At 53.1% G+C, this 20256-nt stretch overlaps 1 protein-coding gene across 1 annotated transcript in view; it reads left to right on the top strand.

Annotated features, from left to right (window-relative positions):
- Positions 1 to 20159, top strand: part of Aco2 (aconitase 2) — a 49718-nt gene extending 29559 nt beyond the window's left edge. The window contains exons 4-18 of the mRNA XM_004642571.2: positions 3512 to 3604; positions 7797 to 7955; positions 8164 to 8314; positions 9276 to 9380; positions 10123 to 10214; positions 12195 to 12300; positions 14490 to 14647; positions 14773 to 14846; positions 15318 to 15429; positions 16517 to 16639; positions 16829 to 16984; positions 17771 to 17962; positions 18430 to 18562; positions 19436 to 19557; positions 19697 to 20159. Coding sequence (XP_004642628.1) covers positions 3512 to 3604; positions 7797 to 7955; positions 8164 to 8314; positions 9276 to 9380; positions 10123 to 10214; positions 12195 to 12300; positions 14490 to 14647; positions 14773 to 14846; positions 15318 to 15429; positions 16517 to 16639; positions 16829 to 16984; positions 17771 to 17962; positions 18430 to 18562; positions 19436 to 19557; positions 19697 to 19831 — 1911 coding nt within the window. The 3' untranslated portion in view covers positions 19832 to 20159. The remainder of the gene's footprint in view (positions 1 to 3511; positions 3605 to 7796; positions 7956 to 8163; positions 8315 to 9275; positions 9381 to 10122; positions 10215 to 12194; positions 12301 to 14489; positions 14648 to 14772; positions 14847 to 15317; positions 15430 to 16516; positions 16640 to 16828; positions 16985 to 17770; positions 17963 to 18429; positions 18563 to 19435; positions 19558 to 19696) is intronic.
- Positions 20160 to 20256: the final 97 nt, after the last annotated feature.

The following is a 20256-nucleotide window of genomic DNA, read 5'->3' on the forward strand; positions in this document are numbered from 1 at the left end:
GTCCCTGTGCTTTGCTAAGCTTGTTCTAAGTAGGTGCTTTAGACCACTGAGCCATCTCGCCAGCCCCACACCTGGATTGTTTTTGTCTTATAATACTAGAGTTAGTTTTTTGAACATAGTGAGACCTTATCTGAAGAACAAAACAAAATGTAGCAAGACCCTGTTCTAAAATAATAATGATAATTAATAAAAAGGCTAAAGTTCAACCCCGAGGACTACAAAAAAAAAAAAGAAAAAGAAAAAAAAAAGTTCTGTGGAGTGGGCACCATGTCCCTGCCGCGTGCTTAGGAGGAGGCAGTCCGGGATTGACGCACTTGTACTTTGTCCTGCTTCTCTGACCCTTGGGACTCTTGCCAGGGAGGGAGGGAGCCACAGATCATGGTAATGTCACCAACCATTGAATCCCACAGTCATGGGAGCCGTGCTGAAAGCTAACCCTGAGCCCGAGTCCAGCAGTGCCATTTGGGGCTGATTAAGCTGCTTGGGGCCCTTTCCTTTGAGTGTTGCTGTCAGGACAAGTGGTCATGTGCCATGCTTATGTAATCCAGCCCTGCTGCTGCCGTGGCCCAGAGTGGAGCCTGTGTGCTGCTATTGGCAGCAGCGGTTCTCTCCCAGCTCTAGGCCTCCCCTCTTGTGTTGGGAACAAGACCCCAGCGGCTGTTGGCTGGAGCTGAATGCTGGCCCAGAGCACAGCCTGTGATGGAAAGCACCCAGCTTCCGTGGCTAGCCCAGCACACAGAGCCTTTGGGCCTCTGGGCCCCTGGGAAACACTTGGAGCCGCCTTCCCACTGGGCCCCTTCTGCCGCCCTGGCTCACCCACTGTGTGTGCTGGTTGCACAGTGGCTCTTTCTGCTCAGCTGAAGGGCAAGTCCTTCCTGATGACTTCGTCCTCTGCAGCAGTGGTGCAGGGGGTGGCCGCATTACATGTCGTGGGGGGCCAAAAATGTGCAAGGCCAGGCCTCCAGGGCCCTGGCAGCCCTGCTGAGCTCAGCTTCTTCTTCTTTTTTTTTTTTTTTTGGTGGAACAGGGGATTGAACTCGGGTCCTTGTGCTTGCCAGGCAAGCACTTATTCTACTGAGCCATCTCCCCAGCCCCCTGAGCTCAGCTTCTTATAGCAGGGCTGCCACCCTATGGGGCTGCCTCCCCCTTGCTTTGTAGGTCCAAAACCTAATTGCTGGAGGTAAGTGACAGAAAATAGGATTTCAGAGCCCACTCCTTTGTTCAACAAATGTCTCCTGAAATTTTCTTACACTCCAGGTCCTGTGCTGGGTGCTGGGGTTCAGTGTGGGCAAGACAGATGAGGCCTGGCTTGGAGGATCTTAGTCTAGTAGGGAAGAGGATGTATAATGGTCACAGAATTAATGTTGGGAAGGGAATGTGCAGGACTCTGAAAACTTGAGAAAGAGGTCTGATTTACACTTTGGAAAGGAGCCAGGCGTGGTGGCCCATGCCTGTAATCTCAGCTGAAGCAAGAGGATCACAATGAGTTCAGAGCTAACCCAGCTTGCATAGTGAATTTAAAACCAGACTGGTAAAAATAAAAAAATCAAACCAGACTGGTATACATCAACAGACCCTATCTCAGAAACAAAACACATAGATGCATTTGGAAGAGAAAAGATAACCTCTTTGAGGATGTGAACAGAAGTGGAGTCCTGAGCAGCTTAACTGCCGTAAGAATTTTCTAGACAAAACAGCATTTGCAAAGGCCCCAGGGCAGGAAGAAACTTGTTGCGTTTATGCAGTGAAGAGGGGGGTGTCGGGCTTGAGCTCTGCATGTAAGAGGTTGGTCCAAGGCAGGACCTGAGGAGGGGGACCTTCAGGCCTCTGCAGTGTGCTAGGAATCCTGGAGGGTTGCCTTACCCTGTTTTCTGTACCAGAATCTACCATGACTGACATTTTTCCTTTTTTTTTTTTTTTGTGGAACCGGGGATTGAACCTCAGGCTCAGGCATTTGCCAGAGAAGCGCTTATTCTACTGGGCCATCTCCCCGGCCTGTACCAGAATCCAGGCTGGGTGAATTACACAGCAGACACTGCAGCTTGTGCTGAGGACTGGATCTTGACAGGGCGGGGACAGGCAGTTCCAAGGCTAAACAGGAAAAGCACACCAAGCTCATGATAGTATCACACTCACACTGTTACAGTGGCGTTTCTACATGTGGGAGGGGAATTTCTACTGTAGCAGGATTTGAGCAGGGGTGAGTATCTTCAGTGTTGCTTGTATTTATAAAGGGTCTCTGGCTGGGGTTCATAGAGGCAGATGACCACTCAGAGTCCACAGTCAGAGGGATCCTGGCTGAGCTCGTTCTGTTGTGTCCCCTGTACCCCCCCATTTGCACAGACATATGTGTACATGGGCCCACTAGGTCCTGATTTGACAAATGCCAGCTTGGGAAGTGAAAAGGCCGGGATGTTACTAATGGAAAGAGACTGCTCTGGGAGTCCGCTTCTGTTACCATCTTACCAAATGGGGCCTTAGAGGGCTGTGCTGTTGGCTGGGAGTTCCCTAAAGGGAATGGAGTGGTTCTGAGAATATTTTATCAAGGACCTGCAGAGCTGAGAGCGGCTCCCTTCTCACCACAAAGCTGCCTCTTCCCTTCCTGAGGCTGACAAGTGTCATTTCCTAGTTCCTCCTTTGGTACACTGGCACCCCCATGGTGTTGTCCCTGTTGTCGTGGGTCACCTTACTTGTCCTGGCACACACCATGTCTTCAGAGGAAGCCTTATCCCACAACATCTCCCTAACCCTGAAGAAGCTGCCTTCCAAATACAGGTGACAAGCGCAGCTTGCCCCATCCTCTTCCAGGCAGTGACAGCCTTCACTGGGCCATCAGAAACTCCAAAGAAGGGGGTAGAAGGTAGACCTGGGCTGGGCGCTCGCCAACGGAGGCGCCCGTCCTCCCCACTACCTACAGCTCTTTCGTATTAGGCCATCTCCTGGATGAACAGGTCTCTGGCACCTGTTGAGTGGACTCGATGGCCATCTTTGCTGCCCTTTCAGGTGATGCTGTGTCAGTAGTGGGCATTCAGGGCCTGTCATCTGGGTTCACACATGAGGCAGTGGAGCCTCAGGTGGAAAAGCAGCTCCTACGTGATCCACAGAGAGACTTGAGCGTCCCCTTGTTTTTGCAGCACTTAACCTGGCCAGCTTGTACTGCCATGGCACTGCCCACCTTTGCCTTGGGATAAGGTGGCCAGAGGGAGCCTTGCAGTTATTTAGCCCAGTTCCTAAATCAGATAAGGAAACTAAGACCCAGAGAACAGGGCGGGGATTTGGGCCAAACCTGCCCCTAGCAAAGTGTCACAGAGCCAGGTTCTCTGCTCCCCTGCCTTTCTTCCCTGGCTGTGAGCTGAGGTGTTGCCCACAGCCCAGCCCTCAAGAATTAAGCTTCCAAGACCTCCAGGAGAGTGGCCTTCCCAAACCATGGTGGGGAGCAAAGGTGAGCCTGACTAGGGTCACCCAGTGCAAACCGTGTCACTAACACTGTAGTTATGGATTTGTCTCATAGGACATAAACCAAGAAGTATACAATTTCCTGGCAACTGCAGGTGCTAAGTACGGCGTGGGCTTCTGGAGGCCTGGGTCTGGAATCATTCACCAGGTAAGCGGGGCTCAGTGGCACCCAGTGACCAGAGAGCACCTTCCAGTCCTGCAGAGGGGCAAGGGACTCAAGGCGCGGATGCGGGAGGACATCTCAGGCCAGCTCTTGGACTTTACCTCCTTTGTGTATAAGTTTATTTTTATTACGTTAACTTATGTTAACGTAATATGTTCTTGTTTTTCATATGAAAACAGCTGGGTATGGTGGTACATACCTGTAATCCTAGCACTGGGAGGCTGAGACAGGAGGATCACTGTAGGGATCCATTGGTCTCACTGCAATCAGTTCTACCTGGGGAGAAACGGTGGCAGGAATGAGAAAGAAAGACAAGAAGACAAAAGCTAGGCTAGGTGGTTGCTGGTCTGCCTGATGGGCAAGACTAACACAACGCACAACGTTATTTATACTTTTGCAGTTAGTAACACGTGAGACAAGGTTGCCGTATAGCTGACCTTAACCAGACAGGATGTTTATCTCAGGACTGAGGTAGGTTGTTTGTGTTAGGCACTGAGACCTAGTCCTACCTACACACATTTGATAAATTTTGCTCCCAACAGATCACTGTGAGGTGTTTTTTGTTTTTTTTGTTTTTTTTTTTTTTCTTTGTGAGGGAGCAGAGCTGGGGATTGAACTCAGGCCCTTGTGCTTGCCAGAGAAGCGCATATTCCACTGAGCCATCTCCCTGACCCCTTCACTGTGAGTTTGAGGCCAGCCTGGGCTACAAAGTGAGTTCAAGGCAAGCCTGAATTGCATAGCGAGACCCTGTCTCAAAAAGACAATGAATGAATGAATGAATGAATGAATGAATGAAGAATGAATGAATGAATAGAAAGATGCAAACAGTCCCTGCAGACTATCCAAGTAGCCCACTTTTATCAAAAGTAAAGCTGGGGATCAAACCGAGGACCTCACACACTATACAAGTCCTCTACCCTGCACTATACTACTGCATTTTAGGGTTTGACACATTCCTTTCTGCGCCTTCTTCTAAGCATGTACTCAGCATTGTATTCCCGTGAGCGACACAGAATATCAATTATTAAGACTGGTTTTTGGTGCAGGGGAGGGAGCTTCATGCACAGGGCTCTCACTCAGTATTTTTGTGTGGTTTCCACTGCACGAGTAACTGTGATCAGGTGGGTGTCCTGCATGTCGCTGCTGGGCTCAGCACTTAAGACACTGACTTTCCAGACCTCACTATAGCTTCTTGAGGTAGGCAGTGTTTATCCACACCTTGCAGAGAAGAACTGAGGCAGACAGGCCTGATGTATGTGCCAGGGAGGTTAGCATCTGTCTTGGGGAGGCAGGACGTACAGCCTGGAGCTAGTGGAATGCTGCTCCTGTGTGGAATGCTGCTGTTTCCTGTAGGCTGCTTCATGGGGTCTTGTAGGCTGGAGGCTGACAGCTATGTCCACCAAGAGTTCTGGGGGCCCAAGGATGGAGTTTCCTTTGGCAGATAGTTTTTATTTCCATAAATGCGTGTGTTTGGGGATGGGGGAAGCAGGTGTTTTCCTCAGTAAAAGGTGACTGTTGAAGATATCAACCCGTGCATCTGTCTGTTTCCCATCCATCTTGGCTGCAGAACCTGCTCTACCCCTTTACAAGGTGACCCTCTTTTCCCTCCATCCAGGGCCTGTTTGCCACCTTCCAGATTTGCTGAGTTAGGCTGTCACTTGACCTTGCCAGGGCTGCCACCTCTGCCCCACTCTGAAACTGGAGCCAACAGCGGATCACTGCTTTGCCCTCTTATACTGTTGCTCTTGCCAAGTTGGGGCTGCCAGGGAGTTAAGTTACACATACAACAGCCAGAGAGCCACTCTGCAGCAGGAAGCCAGGCAGGAAGGCCTGACTTTTGCCTTCTGTTAGGAAGAGTACCTCAATCTGAGTATCCTGTATTCCTCCAGGCCACCCTGGCAGCTCCTAGGCCATGATTTGGGCTGTAAGTGACAAGTATATACACCTACCCTGGGCTACCTGTTAAGTGTTCAGCCCAGTATATCTGTTCCTGAATAGAGAACACCCTGGGACCCATGCCTACCATGCAGCTCTGTGCTTCTCCCTCAGTGCCATTTACCTGAGCAAACCCAGCCCTTCTAGCTGCCTGGCTGATCCTGCTCCTCCGCGCCTCAGCTCTCTGCTTTATGTTTGACCCCTGCCCTCCCTGTATGCTGCATGAGGACTTCCTACATGAACCCCATGGGCCCTTCAGGTTATATCTGCAGCATGTGCCTAGTGCTTTCTCCATGCACTGAATGTTCTGTGGGACAGGGACTACAGTTCCTTCATTCCTGTCTGGCTTTGAGTACAGGCCTGGGTGTAGCTGGGATGTACATGTGGGGATGTGTGGTGTGAATAGATAGCTGATTTTACAGTTTTTATTTTTCATGTTAATCTTCACTCCCTCTGCCAAGCCGTAGCCATAGAACACTGAAGCCACTGTCACAATCTTTTTAAGAATTATTTATTTATTTTGCACAACCAGGGAGTGAACTCAGGCCCTTGCACTTGCCAGGCAAGCACTTATTTTACTGAGCCATCTCCCCAGCCCCTCCACTGTCATAATCGGCTTTGTCATTACACATTTTTAAAAATATTGTTGTTATTATTTTTTTTTTTTGGTACAGGATCTCACTACACAGCTCAAACTTGTAGTGATCATCTTGTCTCAGCCTCTCCAGTGCTGGGATTACAGGCATGCACCACCATGCTCAGTTTTGGTGCCTGGCTCAGTGCAGGGCTGGCATGGCATGTGGCACTGAGGATTGAACCTGGGTCCTGGTGCTTGCTAGGGAGGCAGTTAGACCACCGAGCTATCTCCCTGGCCCCATCATGACACTTTTCTTTTTTTTTTTTTGACACTTTTCTATAGTTGGAGGGACCATATTAACTTCTTCCTTCTGGGTATGGACCGCATTCTGCCTACACCATGTAGGCCACTTGGAATTCTGTCTTTGGTCTTCATGAATCAAGCTGTTAGTATAAGGGATGACCTAATTCCACACCTTTGCACCTGCTGAAGCGTGGGTGGGGTAGACAGGTGAACTGGTGAAGCAGAGAGGGCCTGTTCTTCTCAGCCAGCCTGGCTGGGGTTGGAGAAAAGCCTGATCTCCTAACCCTTTGTGTTGTTGGGGGATGGAGCTGAGTCTCTGGGCAGAGCAAGGCCAGTGCCCTGGCTTTCTGTGGGACCCCAGGGAGCCATCCGTATTTCTTCTTGAAGCCTTTCACATCTCTGGTCTTCCCAACACTGAGGTGGGCACAATGCCATCTGACCAGGGGCACAGAACGCCATGTGGAGGATCTTGTTATAAACTAGTAAAGCATTCCCCCACCACTACCACAGTGTCTGCTGAATATACGCAATCTGTGTAGTCATCCCAGGGACTCTAGAAGGTGACACTTGTCAGCTGGTTTGTCTAGAAGAGCAGTCTGAGGTCTGGAAGGGTGAAGTGACTTGTCAAGGTCCTCCAACTACTAGTAGGTGATGGGCCAGAATGAGGGCCCATGATGGGGACACCTGGCCCCAGGGAACCTTTCCAAGAGGGCAAGCATGCTCAGAATGTCTGGACAGGGGCAGGGCTGCAGGTCACACACCCCAGGGCCTTCCCAGCTAGGAGGGTCTGGGTGCAGGCACCACTAGGAGATAGGCTGTCACCTTTCTACAAGTGTCCCTTCAGTCCTCAGTTACCTCCAGCAGGCCGAAGTCGGTAAGGGAGGCTTACATTTCTCCTGGTTGCGCAGTGGAGAAACTGATGGCTCTGTGCACCCAGAACTTCTTTGGCTGCTCTTTGTGGGCTGGAGCTAGCTCCTGATGGAATTGTCTCCCATGAGAAGCCATATAGGTACAAGGCACCCTGCCCACACAAGGAACATCCTGGAGCTGTCACAAGACATGCTTGTATGCCAGTTTATCTGGATCTCATCACATCTTGGGCTTAGGATGGTGTGAGTGTTTATCCTATAGGTGAGGAAACTGAGACACAGGGGAGCAGGTACAGACCAAGCCATCCAGCAGGAGCTGTTAGAGCTACTTCTGAGTCCCAGCTACCTGCATCCTAAGCTCACTGGGAAGGCTTCCCACCCGTGTCCCATCCTAGGGCAGTCCTGTGAGTGGGGACAGCTGTGCAGACACCTGTGGTTCCACCTGTGTTCTCTACTGAGGGCTTCTGAGCTTAGGACCTTGATTCTTTTTCAGATCATTCTGGAGAACTACGCTTACCCTGGGGTTCTTCTCATTGGCACTGACTCCCACACCCCTAATGGTGGTGGCCTGGGTGGCATCTGCATTGGAGTTGGGGGTGCTGATGCAGTGGACGTCATGGCTGGGATCCCCTGGGAGCTGAAGTGTCCCAAGGTGAGGGGCAAGGAAGTTACTCCTGCTGGTGGCTTCAGAGGAAGTTGGTGGGGAGAAGTGGAAGCCTGTGGGCCTGAAAGAGCTGAGGGGATGGGTCAGGCTGGATTTCCTTTTCGAGGAAGGCTAGGACAAATGAGCAGAGGGGAGGCCTGCAGCTGGGTTCCTGGGCTTCCTGCTTAGAACCTTTGTCTTGCGCCCCTTCTTGTAGGTCATCGGTGTGAAGCTGACAGGCTCCCTGTCTGGTTGGACGTCACCCAAAGATGTGATCCTGAAGGTGGCTGGCATCCTCACAGTGAAAGGTGGCACAGGTGCCATCGTGGAGTACCACGGGCCGGGCGTTGACTCCATCTCCTGCACTGGTAAGGAGGGCGCTCACCCTGTGTGGGCCGGACAGGCTTTTCTCAGAACGTGTCCAGGCAGTGTGAGGCCAGGGATGGGTATGTAGAGGTCATAGAGATAACCCTAGACATTATCTAATGCAGGTCCCTTATCAGTCTGATAGAGAGATCAGGACCCTTCCTAAGCTGCCAGTAACTTCCTGTGTTGGGGCCCAAGCCAGTGTCTGCCACTTTGCCCTGGCCAAGCCCTGGGCCACATGAGTGTTCATAAGACTTTGGAGAGGATGGAGGCGCTGGGAGAAACAGTCAGTCAGAGGCGGCTTCATTCACAGAGTGGCCCAGTCCTGTCTTCCTTTAGCGCAGTTGGAACTTTGCTTGCTTCCTGTGGGTTAGAGATTTTTCCTGGTAGCCTCCAAAGCCAGGAATGAGCCAGGGACCTGGTTTTTGTGCTGCCCACACCCTTGGGAATGCAGGGAGACTTGGCACATGGCTCGGCCCTGTCTGGTCCAGGCTTTCTGGGCACCACCTCAACTCCATAGCAGCCCTCACTGTGCCACATGGCATAGCATGGCTGGGACACTGAGAACAGACCTGGATAGGAGTCTGGACCCCTGGGAGCTGCCAGTGTACAAACAGTACTCAGCATCCGTTCTTTTGTTTCTGTTTTTTTTTTTTTTTTTTTTTTTGAAATGGGGGTCTTTGTTATCCAAGCTAGCCTCAAATGCCTGGGCTGAAGCAGGCCTCTTACAGCAGGGCAGTGGCTGGCCAGGCCTGCCTTTGGTACATGGAGGCTATCACCTCAGCCGAGCAAGAGAGCCAGGCCTCGGGGAGCCCCCTCTCACCCTGGGCCCCCAGGGATGAGTGTCCCTGCCACTGGGAGGCCCTGTGAGCAGGAGGCAGTGCTGGCACTCCCTGGTATGTGGAGGCAGGTAGACCCCCAAGCCCAGCCCTCGGCCAGACTACAGACGCTATTCCTCCTCAGGCATGGCAACCATCTGCAACATGGGCGCAGAAATTGGGGCCACCACTTCAGTATTTCCGTACAACCACAGGATGAAGAAATACCTGAGCAAGACAGGCCGCGCAGGTGAGCTGGGGTAGGTGGGCGCAGCAGGAGCACAGCCACAGCCGTGCCCCAGGAGGAAGCTCCCTGGTCCCTTTAGAGCATGGTCCTCCAGGACCACTTCAGAGGCCCTGAGAAGCCCCTGCAGGTGTGTGACAAGTTAGGCTTGTGCTGCTGTTTCTGAGCTGGGTGACTGCAGCCTCTTCATGGGGTGAGCTACTCCCTCCTGGAAAGGTGGCCATTGGTCCTTCTTGGCGTGGTCCCTGGCGCCTCCTTCAGGAAGCTCCAGAAATGACAGGGATCACTTCTGTGTCACGGACACTACCCTAGCAGGGGATGAGAGAGTTGGAACAAGAGCCCTTCTCTATTCCCCACCCCCCAGCTCCCCTAGAGGAGGACATCCCACCCTGATGCTGGAAAAGCAGGGAATACAGGCGTCCTCTTCCTTCGTCAGTGACTCCTTCTGAACTCTGCTCTTGGTCCCCAGGAAGCCTGCCCTGACTCACCTCAGTTTGTTTCCCCGTTTCCCTGTGTTCCTCAGCTCCTCCTATTCTGGTGTCATTGTGGGTTCACTGCCAGCTCCTTCACTAGCCTGTGAGCTCCTCAAGAACTGGGACAGTGTCCTGTGCTTTGCTCTGTTCCTGTGTTGGCGTGGGTGGTGCTTGGTGGGTGTTGGGGGAGTGGTGGCGTATGGACGTGTGGATGGGTGGCTGTCAGCACCCGTTTCTGCCTCCTGCATTTCATGCCTCACCCTTGTTGACTCCAGATATTGCCAGTCTTGCTGACGAATTCAAGGACCACTTGGTGCCTGACCCTGGCTGCCAGTATGACCAACTGATTGAAATTAACCTCAACGAGGTGAGGAAGGGACCTGGTTCCTAAGTGGGCAGACACTGCTTTCCTGGGCCCAGGAGCTGGTGCGAGTCCTGACTGGCCTGGCTGTTGGCTGTCAGGGCCCTGGCAGGGGTGGGTAGAGATGAGATTCCAACCATGGGGATAGTCGGGGTGGCTGTGGCTGGCAAATGAGAAACGGGTTATAGTTTGGCTTGGTGCAGGTTTAGTGGAGGCCAAGATTTGACTCTGGAGCTTTGTTTTATTAGAGTTGAAGCAAGGCCCTGGCTGAGCCTGGCACCCTGAAGCTGCACATTGGGGGAGGCCCTGAGAGAGTCTGAGGAAGCAGGCTGGGGGACACAGGCCAGTTTGCTCACATGTGGGCATCTGTGTCATTGAGTGAGACCTCCTTTGGCCATTGGTAATGTGGAGGCAAGAGTGGTTAAGTGATTATGTTGCTGCGGTAACAGTCACTTGATGTTTGCTGTTTGCAAAGCACATAGCCCGACACTTCATGTTTATTAATGAGGATCGGCACATGGGAAGCCCCGTGAGCCCATGCTCATTAGAAGGTTCCAACAGCAGCCAGGTGCATAGCTGTCGCAGCTGGTAGGAAGGGTACAGCCAGCCTGGATAACTTAGGAAGATGGTGTCTCCATATAAACTTTATTATTATTTTTTTTTTTTTGCAGTACTAGGGATTGAACTCAGGACCTAGTAGCTTACCAGGCAAGCGCTTATTTTACTGAGCCACCTCCCCAGCCCTAAAAAAACTTTTTTTTTTTTTTAAGGGAAAGGTCTACAAGGTGTTCAGGGTCTTACTACTAGATCATACTTGTAGCGATCTACCTGTTTACAGCCTCCCAAGGGCTGGGATTACAGGCGCGCCACCACACCCAGTCTCAATTGCCATTTCAGCGTGCCCCAGGTCCAGGCCGGCACAGCAGGCCCAGGGATGGAACCCCCGGCCCCTGAGCCTGCTCGCAGGCACTTTAATCTGCTGAGCTATTTAGTTGGCCAAATAACTTTTTTTTTTTTTTTTTTTTTTATGGTGGAACCGGCGATTGAACTCAGGTCCTTGCGCTTGCCAGGGAAGCGCTTATTCTACTGAGCCATCTCTGTGGCTGCCATCAATATAAACTGAAAAAGGCTGGGAATGTCAGTGAGTGCTTCCTGGAGTCCATCCCAAAGCGCAGTCTGTCAGCCAAAGTTTGCACCTTAGCCCAGTACTGGGGAGTCTGAAGGGGGACTGCAGGCTCAGGGCCAGCGGGCAAATGAGGGACTTAGTGAGAGACCTGCTCTCAGAATAAAACATTAGGAAGCACTGGTGCCAAGGGGCCAGGGTGATGGCTCAGTGGAGTACGTGCTTCCTGGCAAGCACAAGGGCCTGAGTTCAGTCCCTGGTTCTGCCAAAAAAAAAGGCACTGGTGCCAGACATGGTGGTGCACACCTGCAATCCCAGCACTGGGGAGGATGAGGCAGGAAAATTGTTGCAGGTTTGAGACCAGCCTGGCTGGGGCTGCAGCTCAGTGTGAAAGCAATTCTAAGAGTAATGGAGCTTGGGAGATGATGGGTTTGTGAGGCAGATGGCCGCTGTTTGTTCTGTGCCTCTGCCATCATCTAGCTGTGTGGCCATGAACACAATGTCACTTCTGAGCTTTGGCGCCTGCCTGCAGAGTTGAGATGAGACAATTTTCCTGCCTCATCCTCCCCAGTGCTGGGATTGCAGGTGTGCACCACCATGTCTGGCACCAGTGCTTTTTTTTTTTTGGCAGAACCAGGGATTGAACTCAGGCCCTTGTGCTTGCCAGGAAGCACGTACTCCACTGAGCCATCTGGGGCATCCCAGAGCTGGTACCTGCACAGCTTCTGTGTGTTTTCTAGGACAATGCTTGGGATGCAAGGACAGGCGTCAGCCTCCTGTAGGGACCAGGGAGCTGGAAACAGAGGCTGGGCTCACTCCAGCACTGGTTCCTGCCTCTCTTCCTTGAATCCTTGTCTTTTCAGCTGAAACCGCACATCAATGGGCCCTTCACACCTGACCTGGCCCACCCTGTGGCAGAGGTGGGCACTGTGGCAGAGAAGGAAGGGTGGCCACTGGACATCCGAGTGGGTGAGTGCTTTCCCCCCAGCAGCTCCCGGGGCTCTAGGAAGTCACCTTTGCTCTGTGCCACTTCCAAAGCAGGTGTTTTCTACAACCAGTCACTTAAAAAAACCTTTTTCTTAGGGCTTAGGCAGAGTGTAGTGGCCAGGGTTCAACCCCTGGGGTGCACTGAGATGGCAACTGAGACCAGGAGTGGTGGCACGTGTCTGTAATCCCAGTGCTTAGGAGGCTGAAAACAGGAGAATCACTATGAGTCCAGTCTACATAGTGAGACCCTGTACTAAATACATGAAAAAAAATACATGCTTATTGTACAGAATATCGATAAGAGTTTTAAAACACCTCTAAAGACAGGCATGGTGGTACACACCTGTAATCCCAGCACTCTCTGAGACTGAGGCAGGAGGATGCAAGTTTAAACCCAACTTCAACAACTTACTTTTTATTTATTTATTTATTTATGGTGGAACTGGGCATTGAACTCAGGCCCTTGCACTTGCGCAGGAAGCGCTTATTCCACTGAGCCATCTCGCCAGCCCCTACTTTTTATTTATTTATTTATTTTTGCTTATGTAGTTGGTGCAGGGTCTCACTGTGCAGCTCAGACTTGTAGTGATCCTCCTGTTTTCAGCCTCCCTGGCGCTGGGATTACAGGTGTGCAGCACTACACCTAGTCTCGGTAGCCGATTTAGCATGCCCTGGGGGCAGGGCTGGCACAGCATGCAGAACCAGGGATTTTATTTTATTTTAGGTACCAAGGATTTAACTCAAGATCTTGAGTTGCCAGTCAGGGATTTAAGCCACTGAGCTATCTCTCCAGCCCTTCAACAACTTACTTATCAAGACCTTGTTTCAGGGGCCAGGGAGATGGCTCAGCAGAATAAGTGCTCGCCTGGCAAGCGCAAGGGCCTGAGTTCAATCCCCGGTTCCTCAAAAAAAAAAAATTTTTTTTTTTTTTTCTTGTCTCAGAAAAATAAAAAAGCCTGGGGATATAGCTCAGTGGGAAGGCCTTGGATTTGGTCTCGATATTATAAAACTAGATAAAATCCCTGTGAGCTCCTTCACACTCAGGAACAAGCTCTTCAAGAGTTACATTGTTTCTGTCTGTGTGCCTTTTTACTTTATAGGTGTGCACTTCTGTTTTGCAATCCTAGCAGCAGCGCGCAGTTGTCATGCTCTGCGTGCAGGGTGTGTTGGCATGTCAGTGTCCCGGCATCTGCTGCTGCAGGAGATAGCACAGCACAGCTGTGAAGAGCTTAGATCCTGGGACTGCATGCCCGGGTTCAAATCCTGGCTGTGCCACTTAATAGCTCAGTACCTGAGCAGACTGCTCCCCTCTGCATAGCCAGGATAGTTGGACTTGCCCTCCCAGTTGTCCATAGGGCCAGGAGGGGACCCTTGAAAAGAGCTTCCTGCTATACCCTGCTCTAGGGCACTAGTGTGCTTACCCTCACGGGGAGCATATTTGGGGAAAGTCTTCAGAGGCTTAATGACTGATCAGACACAGTCTTGGTATCTGTGTAATGTGATACCATTCAGTTGCATGTTGAATAGCTGACAGACTTCAAAATGATCTCACTACTCCAATCACAAAGCAAGCAGAACACAAGCTATGGGCAGTGGCATGCACCCGTAGTGTCTGCTACTTGAGAAGCTGAGGCAGGAGGATCTCTAGAGCCAACAAGCCCCAGATTAGCCCATCCAAAAAATGAAATAAAGTGTGTAGAAAAGAAAAGCAGTTAAGGGCTGGGGAGATAGCTCACTGGCATAAGCACCTGCCTGGCAAGTGCAAGGTCCTGAGTTCAATCCCTGGGTCTGAACTCCATAGTAAGACCTTGTATAAGTAAGTAAGTAAGTAAGTAAATAAATAAATAAATAAATAAATAAATAAGAAAAGCAGTTAACCTCCTATCAGCCCCAGTCAACAGTGATCGCCAGTAGTGTCACTGTGAACCTCAGGTATAGAGAATGAGCTGGGCTACTAGGCTGCACTCAGTGTCTTGGTGGCATTTAAAAAATGTGGACACTACTTCATGAGCAGCTGGTCCTTTATTGTTGGACACTTGGGTTGCTTCCAGCTTGTCTCTGTCAGTCATAGTCTCTGGCCCACCTCAGTGGAATGCTTTGGGGTTTGAGGGCAGGGAGAGCTCCGGTCGCTGTCTCCTCTGGCCCTGATGCTTTCTCCCACAACGCACCAGGTCTCATCGGTAGCTGCACCAATTCTAGCTATGAGGACATGGGGCGCTCGGCAGCTGTGGCCAAGCAGGCATTGGCCCATGGGCTCAAGTGCAAGTCCCAGTTCACCATCACGCCAGGCTCAGAGCAGATCCGCGCCACCATCGAGCGGGATGGCTATGTGAGTACCTGCCCACCCCGCCTTGTTCCACTGCTGCTGTGAGTGAGGTGACTGCAGGGAGCCCGGGCCAAGCTGCCCCTCTGGTCAGTCACCTCTGTCACACAGCTCTGTCTCTCCTTCCACAGGCACAGGTCCTGAGGGAAGTAGGGGGCATCGTCCTGGCCAACGCCTGTGGCCCATGTATCGGCCAGTGGGACAGGTGAGAGGCACCTCTGAAAGTACAGCTCCTATATAGCAGGCTGTGGGACCCCAGAAGTTGGTGGTAGCATCGCTCGGATGGAGAGAAGAGATTGGAGCCCAAGGCCTCCCTGTGCTGCTGGAGAAAATCTGCACTTGGGGCAGGGCATGGGCTGCAAAGAGAGGAGGCCATGGGCAAGCAGCCCACAAGCCCACATACTGATGGCCACAGCCAGGGGCCTGAGGAAGGCCCCTGAGGAGGCTGCCACTCTGGTTAGGAGATGCTGGGCCTCAGTGTGGGCTCTGCCTTTGCCCTGTGTCACACAGCCCTGGTGAGCCTGGGGCCTGCTGCTGCACTGTGTGCATGAGTCTCAGGTCCATTTCCTCTCAGTTGTGGGTTGGGCATGAGCCTTAGGAACCCAGCCCATGGGGTCTTGGGACAGGTCAGGTAACTAGGGTGGCTGTCCCTAATCTTGTCCCTCTGGCCTGACAGGAAGGATATCAAGAAGGGGGAGAAGAACACCATCGTCACCTCCTACAACAGGAACTTCACAGGCCGCAATGATGCAAATCCAGAGACCCATGCCTTTGTTACGTCCCCAGAGGTAAGGCCACCTGGCTAGGCAGTCAGGGACTCCTGAAGTCATGCTCCTGGGCGTCAGAGGAGTGCAAGCTTGTGTGCAGCCTTGGAGGGCCGGGCAATCTTGTGTCACCAGGCCCTCAGCTGTTTGTTGAGCCATTAGTGGGTATGACAGTCTTTCTCTACTCTGACCAGCTGCATGAGCTTGGCCACATCCTGACCCTGAGTTTCATGGGTCCAGCAGGAGAGTTATGTGTCTATGGGATGCTGGCTTATTCGCTGTTGTGTTCTTCCTTTTTTTTTGAGACAAGGTCTTGCTCTGTAGTCCAGGCTGGCTTGAATTTGTAGTGATCTTCCTGCTTCAGCCTCCAAGTGCCGGGATTACAGTTGCCGACCACCAAGCTGTTCTTTTCTCCCCAGCACATTGTAGGTTGAACACAGGATCTTTGCACTGAGCTTCAACTCCAGTCAGTTTTTTGAGACAAGGTAGCTAAACTGTCCAGGCTGAGATCAAACTCACCTTCCTCCTGCCTCAACCTCTCAGAGTCCTGAGATTATGAGTTTACAGGCCTGTCTGTCCCAATACTCCCATCTTCATGGTTTTTTTGTGTTTTGTTTTTTTTTTTTAATCAACATTATGGTTCTGCCAAAAAAACAAAACAAACAAACAAAACCCCAAAAACCCTCTTTGGCCTCAGCTTCCCAAGTAACTTAGGGTTACATGCCAGCCCAGCCTAACCCAGCTCTTTCCTGAGTTGAATGAAAGTTGGGCCTGCCATCACTGTGGGCAGAGTGAGCTAAAGTGCTTTGGGGCTCTGGTGGCTTTCCTGCCTTCTGTCCCCTGCATTGTAACAGTGTATGTTCCAGAGACCCCTGTGCTTTTTCCTCCTCTCTGCACTGCCCAGCAGGGATGCTCCTGTCATAACCACTTCTTTTCTGGGGACAAGAGTTAGTGCCAGCCCACCCTCAGGGGAGATGCTGCAGTGGCCCTGAGGTCCCTGACTTCCTGTCCTAAGCAGGGCAGGGGCAGCAGGAGTATCTCCTAGGCTTTGTGTGGGAGGGCAGGTGGGCTGTTGGGTGCCAGCCGGCATAAATTGACCACCTCTGTTCAGATCGTCACAGCCCTGGCCATCGCAGGAACCCTCAAATTCAACCCAGAAACCGACTTCCTGACAGGCAAGGATGGGAAGAAGTTCAAGCTGGAGGCTCCAGATGCAGATGAGCTGCCCCGAGCGGTGAGCTGGGCCTGCCCACACCTGTGCCTCTGCACTGGCTCTGGGGGGCAGGGGTGCCACTGTCCACAATTGCTATTCCTTGAAAAAGGGCCCTTGGGGCGTGGGGAGCTTCCCTTCCTTGGAGCCATTTGGGTGGGGACTGTGGACTTGGGCACCTGGCCTGTCCCCATCACTTATCCCCTGCTGTAGGAGTTTGACCCAGGGCAGGACACCTACCAGCATCCCCCAAAGGACAGCAGTGGACAGCGGGTAGACGTGAGCCCCACCAGCCAGCGCCTACAGCTCCTGGAGCCTTTTGACAAGTGGGACGGCAAAGACCTAGAAGACCTGCAGATCCTCATCAAGGTCAGCCTGGCCTGCTGGGCACTCTGCTCCCCAGCAAGAGCAGGCCGTGTCACAGTGAAGGGCCAGGTCCTGCTGGATCTGGGCTTTCAGCTTGCTGTGAGGGCAGTTGGCCTGACATGCGAGCGGGCTGCACAAGGCTTGCCTGGTTCCTGTAACCGAGGAGGATTTTCTTTTTTGGCTGGTTCAGGCTGCCTTAATGGCGGGTCTGATGAGGCATGTGGAGCTGGGGGTCGAACCATGTTTCCCTGTGCCTGACTGTGTTTGCATGAGTAGGTGCTTAAATAGCTGAGTAACCGGCAGGCCCCCTGGTTCCTGTAACTGTGCTGTAGCCAGGCAGGCTCTAGGCAGTGTTTCTTCCCTGGCCTGGCAGCACTCGTGGGTGCGACGGCCTGTGTTTGAGTGAGGGCTCCTCAAATCTTGCCACACAACCTCTCCTGTGACACAGCCTGGGTTAAACCTAAGCAGCATGAGACTGTTAGCCATCAGCAGGACCCAGCTGTGTCCTCAGCTCCCTCTGCCCCACATGAGACCTCATGCCCCATGCTGCATGGCTCTCAGTTGAGGGCCCAGTCTGCATGTGTACCTGTCCTCCCTGTGCCCTTTGAGCAGCCCATCCTGTCCTGCAGACAGAGCAGCTCACAGCTTCTCCCTGAGCCTTTGGACTGCAGGCTGTGTCCAGAGTCTGATGTGTTTCCTTCCTTACCACCCCCACCCCCAGGTCCCAGCATGAGGCCACCTGCTCCTCCTGGCCACGTCCTAACCACTGTCCTCTGCCCGCCCCGTCAGGTCAAAGGGAAATGCACCACCGACCACATCTCAGCCGCGGGACCCTGGCTCAAATTCCGGGGGCACCTGGACAACATCTCCAACAATCTGCTCATTGGTGCCATCAACATTGAAAATGGCAAGGCCAATTCGGTGCGCAATGCCGTCACGCAGGAGTTCGGCCCTGTCCCTGACACTGCCCGCTACTACAAGGTAGGCCAGAGTCTGGGTGGTGCTGGCAGCCACTCCCTCAGAGTCCAAGGATGGCAGGAGTAGGAACCAGGGGTCCTGCAGGCAGTCAGGGTGAGGGTGCCCCTCCTGGACCTGAGGAGAGACCTGGAGAGACTCATAGGCGATGAGCAGGCAGGAGGCCCCAAAGACAGACATCTGGCCCAGGAGCAAGAGGGATGGGCAGGGTGGGGTCAGGGCCACCCTCAGGTGACACCATTCACAGTTGAGGGCCCTGCAGTGTCTCCCACCGGTCTGCCCCCCAGTGGTCTGCACCCCCTGCAGTGGTCATACAGACTGGCATCTGGGGCCACATCCAGTCCGCCCTTACTCCCACAGGGCCCAGTTGGGCCTGATTTACCCGACTTTGGCTGCCAGGAGCCAGGTAGGTGAGTACTGGGCAGGTGAGCATGATGCCCTCAGCCTTGTGACCTTGTCCCTGCTTATCACAGAAACACGGCATCCGGTGGGTAGTGGTCGGAGACGAGAACTATGGTGAGGGCTCGAGCCGGGAGCATGCGGCCTTGGAGCCGCGCCATCTTGGGGGCCGGGCCATCATCACCAAGAGCTTCGCCAGGATCCATGGTGAGCCAAGCCCGCCCCACTGTGTCTGTCCACTGCCCTTCACTTGCAGCCCAGGGTCAGCTGCCCTGCCACAACCGAGGCCTAGAACCTGTGTCTGGCTCGTGGTGTGTGTGTGTGTGTGTGTGTGTGTGTGTATGTGTGTTTAGTACAAGGTCTACAGGGGCTCACTACAGAGATCAGACTCAGAGTGATCCTCCTGTGTTCAGCCTCCCAAGCCCTGAGATTACAGGCATGCACCACCACATCCAATCTCAGTTGCCATCTCAGGGATGGGGCCAGCACGGCATGCCAGGGATCAAACTCTGGTCCCTGCGTCTGCCTAAGCAGGCGCTTTAACCTGCTGAGCTATCTGGCTGGCCCTGGCTCCTGGGTTTTGGCTGCAGCGAGGCATAAGCACTGTGGCTTCTTTACCAGTTTCTGATGCTCAGGACATCCCAGCTGCACTGCTGCTCAAAACTCAGACCTGTGCCACTAAGACCCAGGCTGTGTGGTCAGAACTGTCCCCTTGTTGCCCTGTGTACCTACAAGGCCCAAGTGCCTACACCCCACACAGCTGTGCTGATGACCCTGGGGCTCAAGAGCCACTGCTGGTCCCCAGCAGAGGCCCCACCAACCAGGGAGGGCAGCTCCCTGTGCAGGGGAGGCTTGTGCCACCCTGTTTTTTTTTTTTTTTTAAAAGCTTTTTTCTTTTATTTATTTATTTGTGTGGCCAGCTCAGCCCACCAGGGGGCGGGGCTGGCTGGCATGTGGTGCTGGGGATTGAACCCCGGTCCTTGTGCTTTGCTAAGCTTGTTCTAAGGAGGTGCTTTAGACCACTGAGCCATCTCACCAGCCCCCAACACCCTGTTGACTGAGTGACCCTCTGCCCTTCAGAAACCAACTTGAAGAAGCAGGGCCTACTGCCCCTCACCTTCGCTGACCCTGCCGACTACAACAAGATCCACCCCGTGGACAAGCTGACCATTCAGGGCCTCAAGGACTTCGCCCCCGGCAAGGTCAGGGGTCCGGAAAGAGGGTGGACTGGCCAGGGCCTCCCTGCCGGGTGGGCAAGGGCAGCTGCCCCTAGATGGTGCCGTGGAGAGCCAGGGCAGAGCTGCACTGCAGATCCCCACCCACTCCCGCCTTCCCCTGTAGCCCCTGACGTGCGTCATCAAGCACCCCAACGGAACACAGGAGACCATCCTGCTGAACCACACCTTCAACGAGACCCAGATAGAGTGGTTCCGCGCGGGCAGCGCCCTGAACAGGATGAAGGAGCTGCAGCAGTGAGGGTGCTGCCCGCCCAGCCGCCACTGCCACCAATAGCTCAGCCGGTCAGAGCGGTGCCAGGCCACGCTGTTCACCGGGCTTCCTGCTCCTAGACAGCGCCACCAGCCCTGCTTCCTGCCCTCCTGTCCGCACCAGCCACCGAGGTGCAGCCCCTGCTGTCCTGCCTTGTTTGGTTCCATCTTGGGCGGTCCTGTGCAACTGTATTTATTTTTGGTGACACTCCCCCTACAGAAGATTTTATTCTGCCTGAACGTTGGACTGGTGGCTGAAGGAGCTCAGAGAACCTTTTGTTCTTGCAAGAAAAATAACATCGACTGCTGCTGTAAGAGTGGTTGGTGTCTGTGCTGTTTGTTATCAACTCCAGGGTTCAGGGAACGTCACTGCAGCAAGTCTGTCACCTGTGGCCCTAATCTGCCTGCACAGGC

This window comes from Octodon degus, unplaced genomic scaffold, assembly GCF_000260255.1.
Source record: "Octodon degus isolate 3935 unplaced genomic scaffold, OctDeg1.0 scaffold00156, whole genome shotgun sequence".
In the NCBI taxonomy this organism is placed as follows: Eukaryota; Metazoa; Chordata; class Mammalia; order Rodentia; family Octodontidae; genus Octodon; species Octodon degus.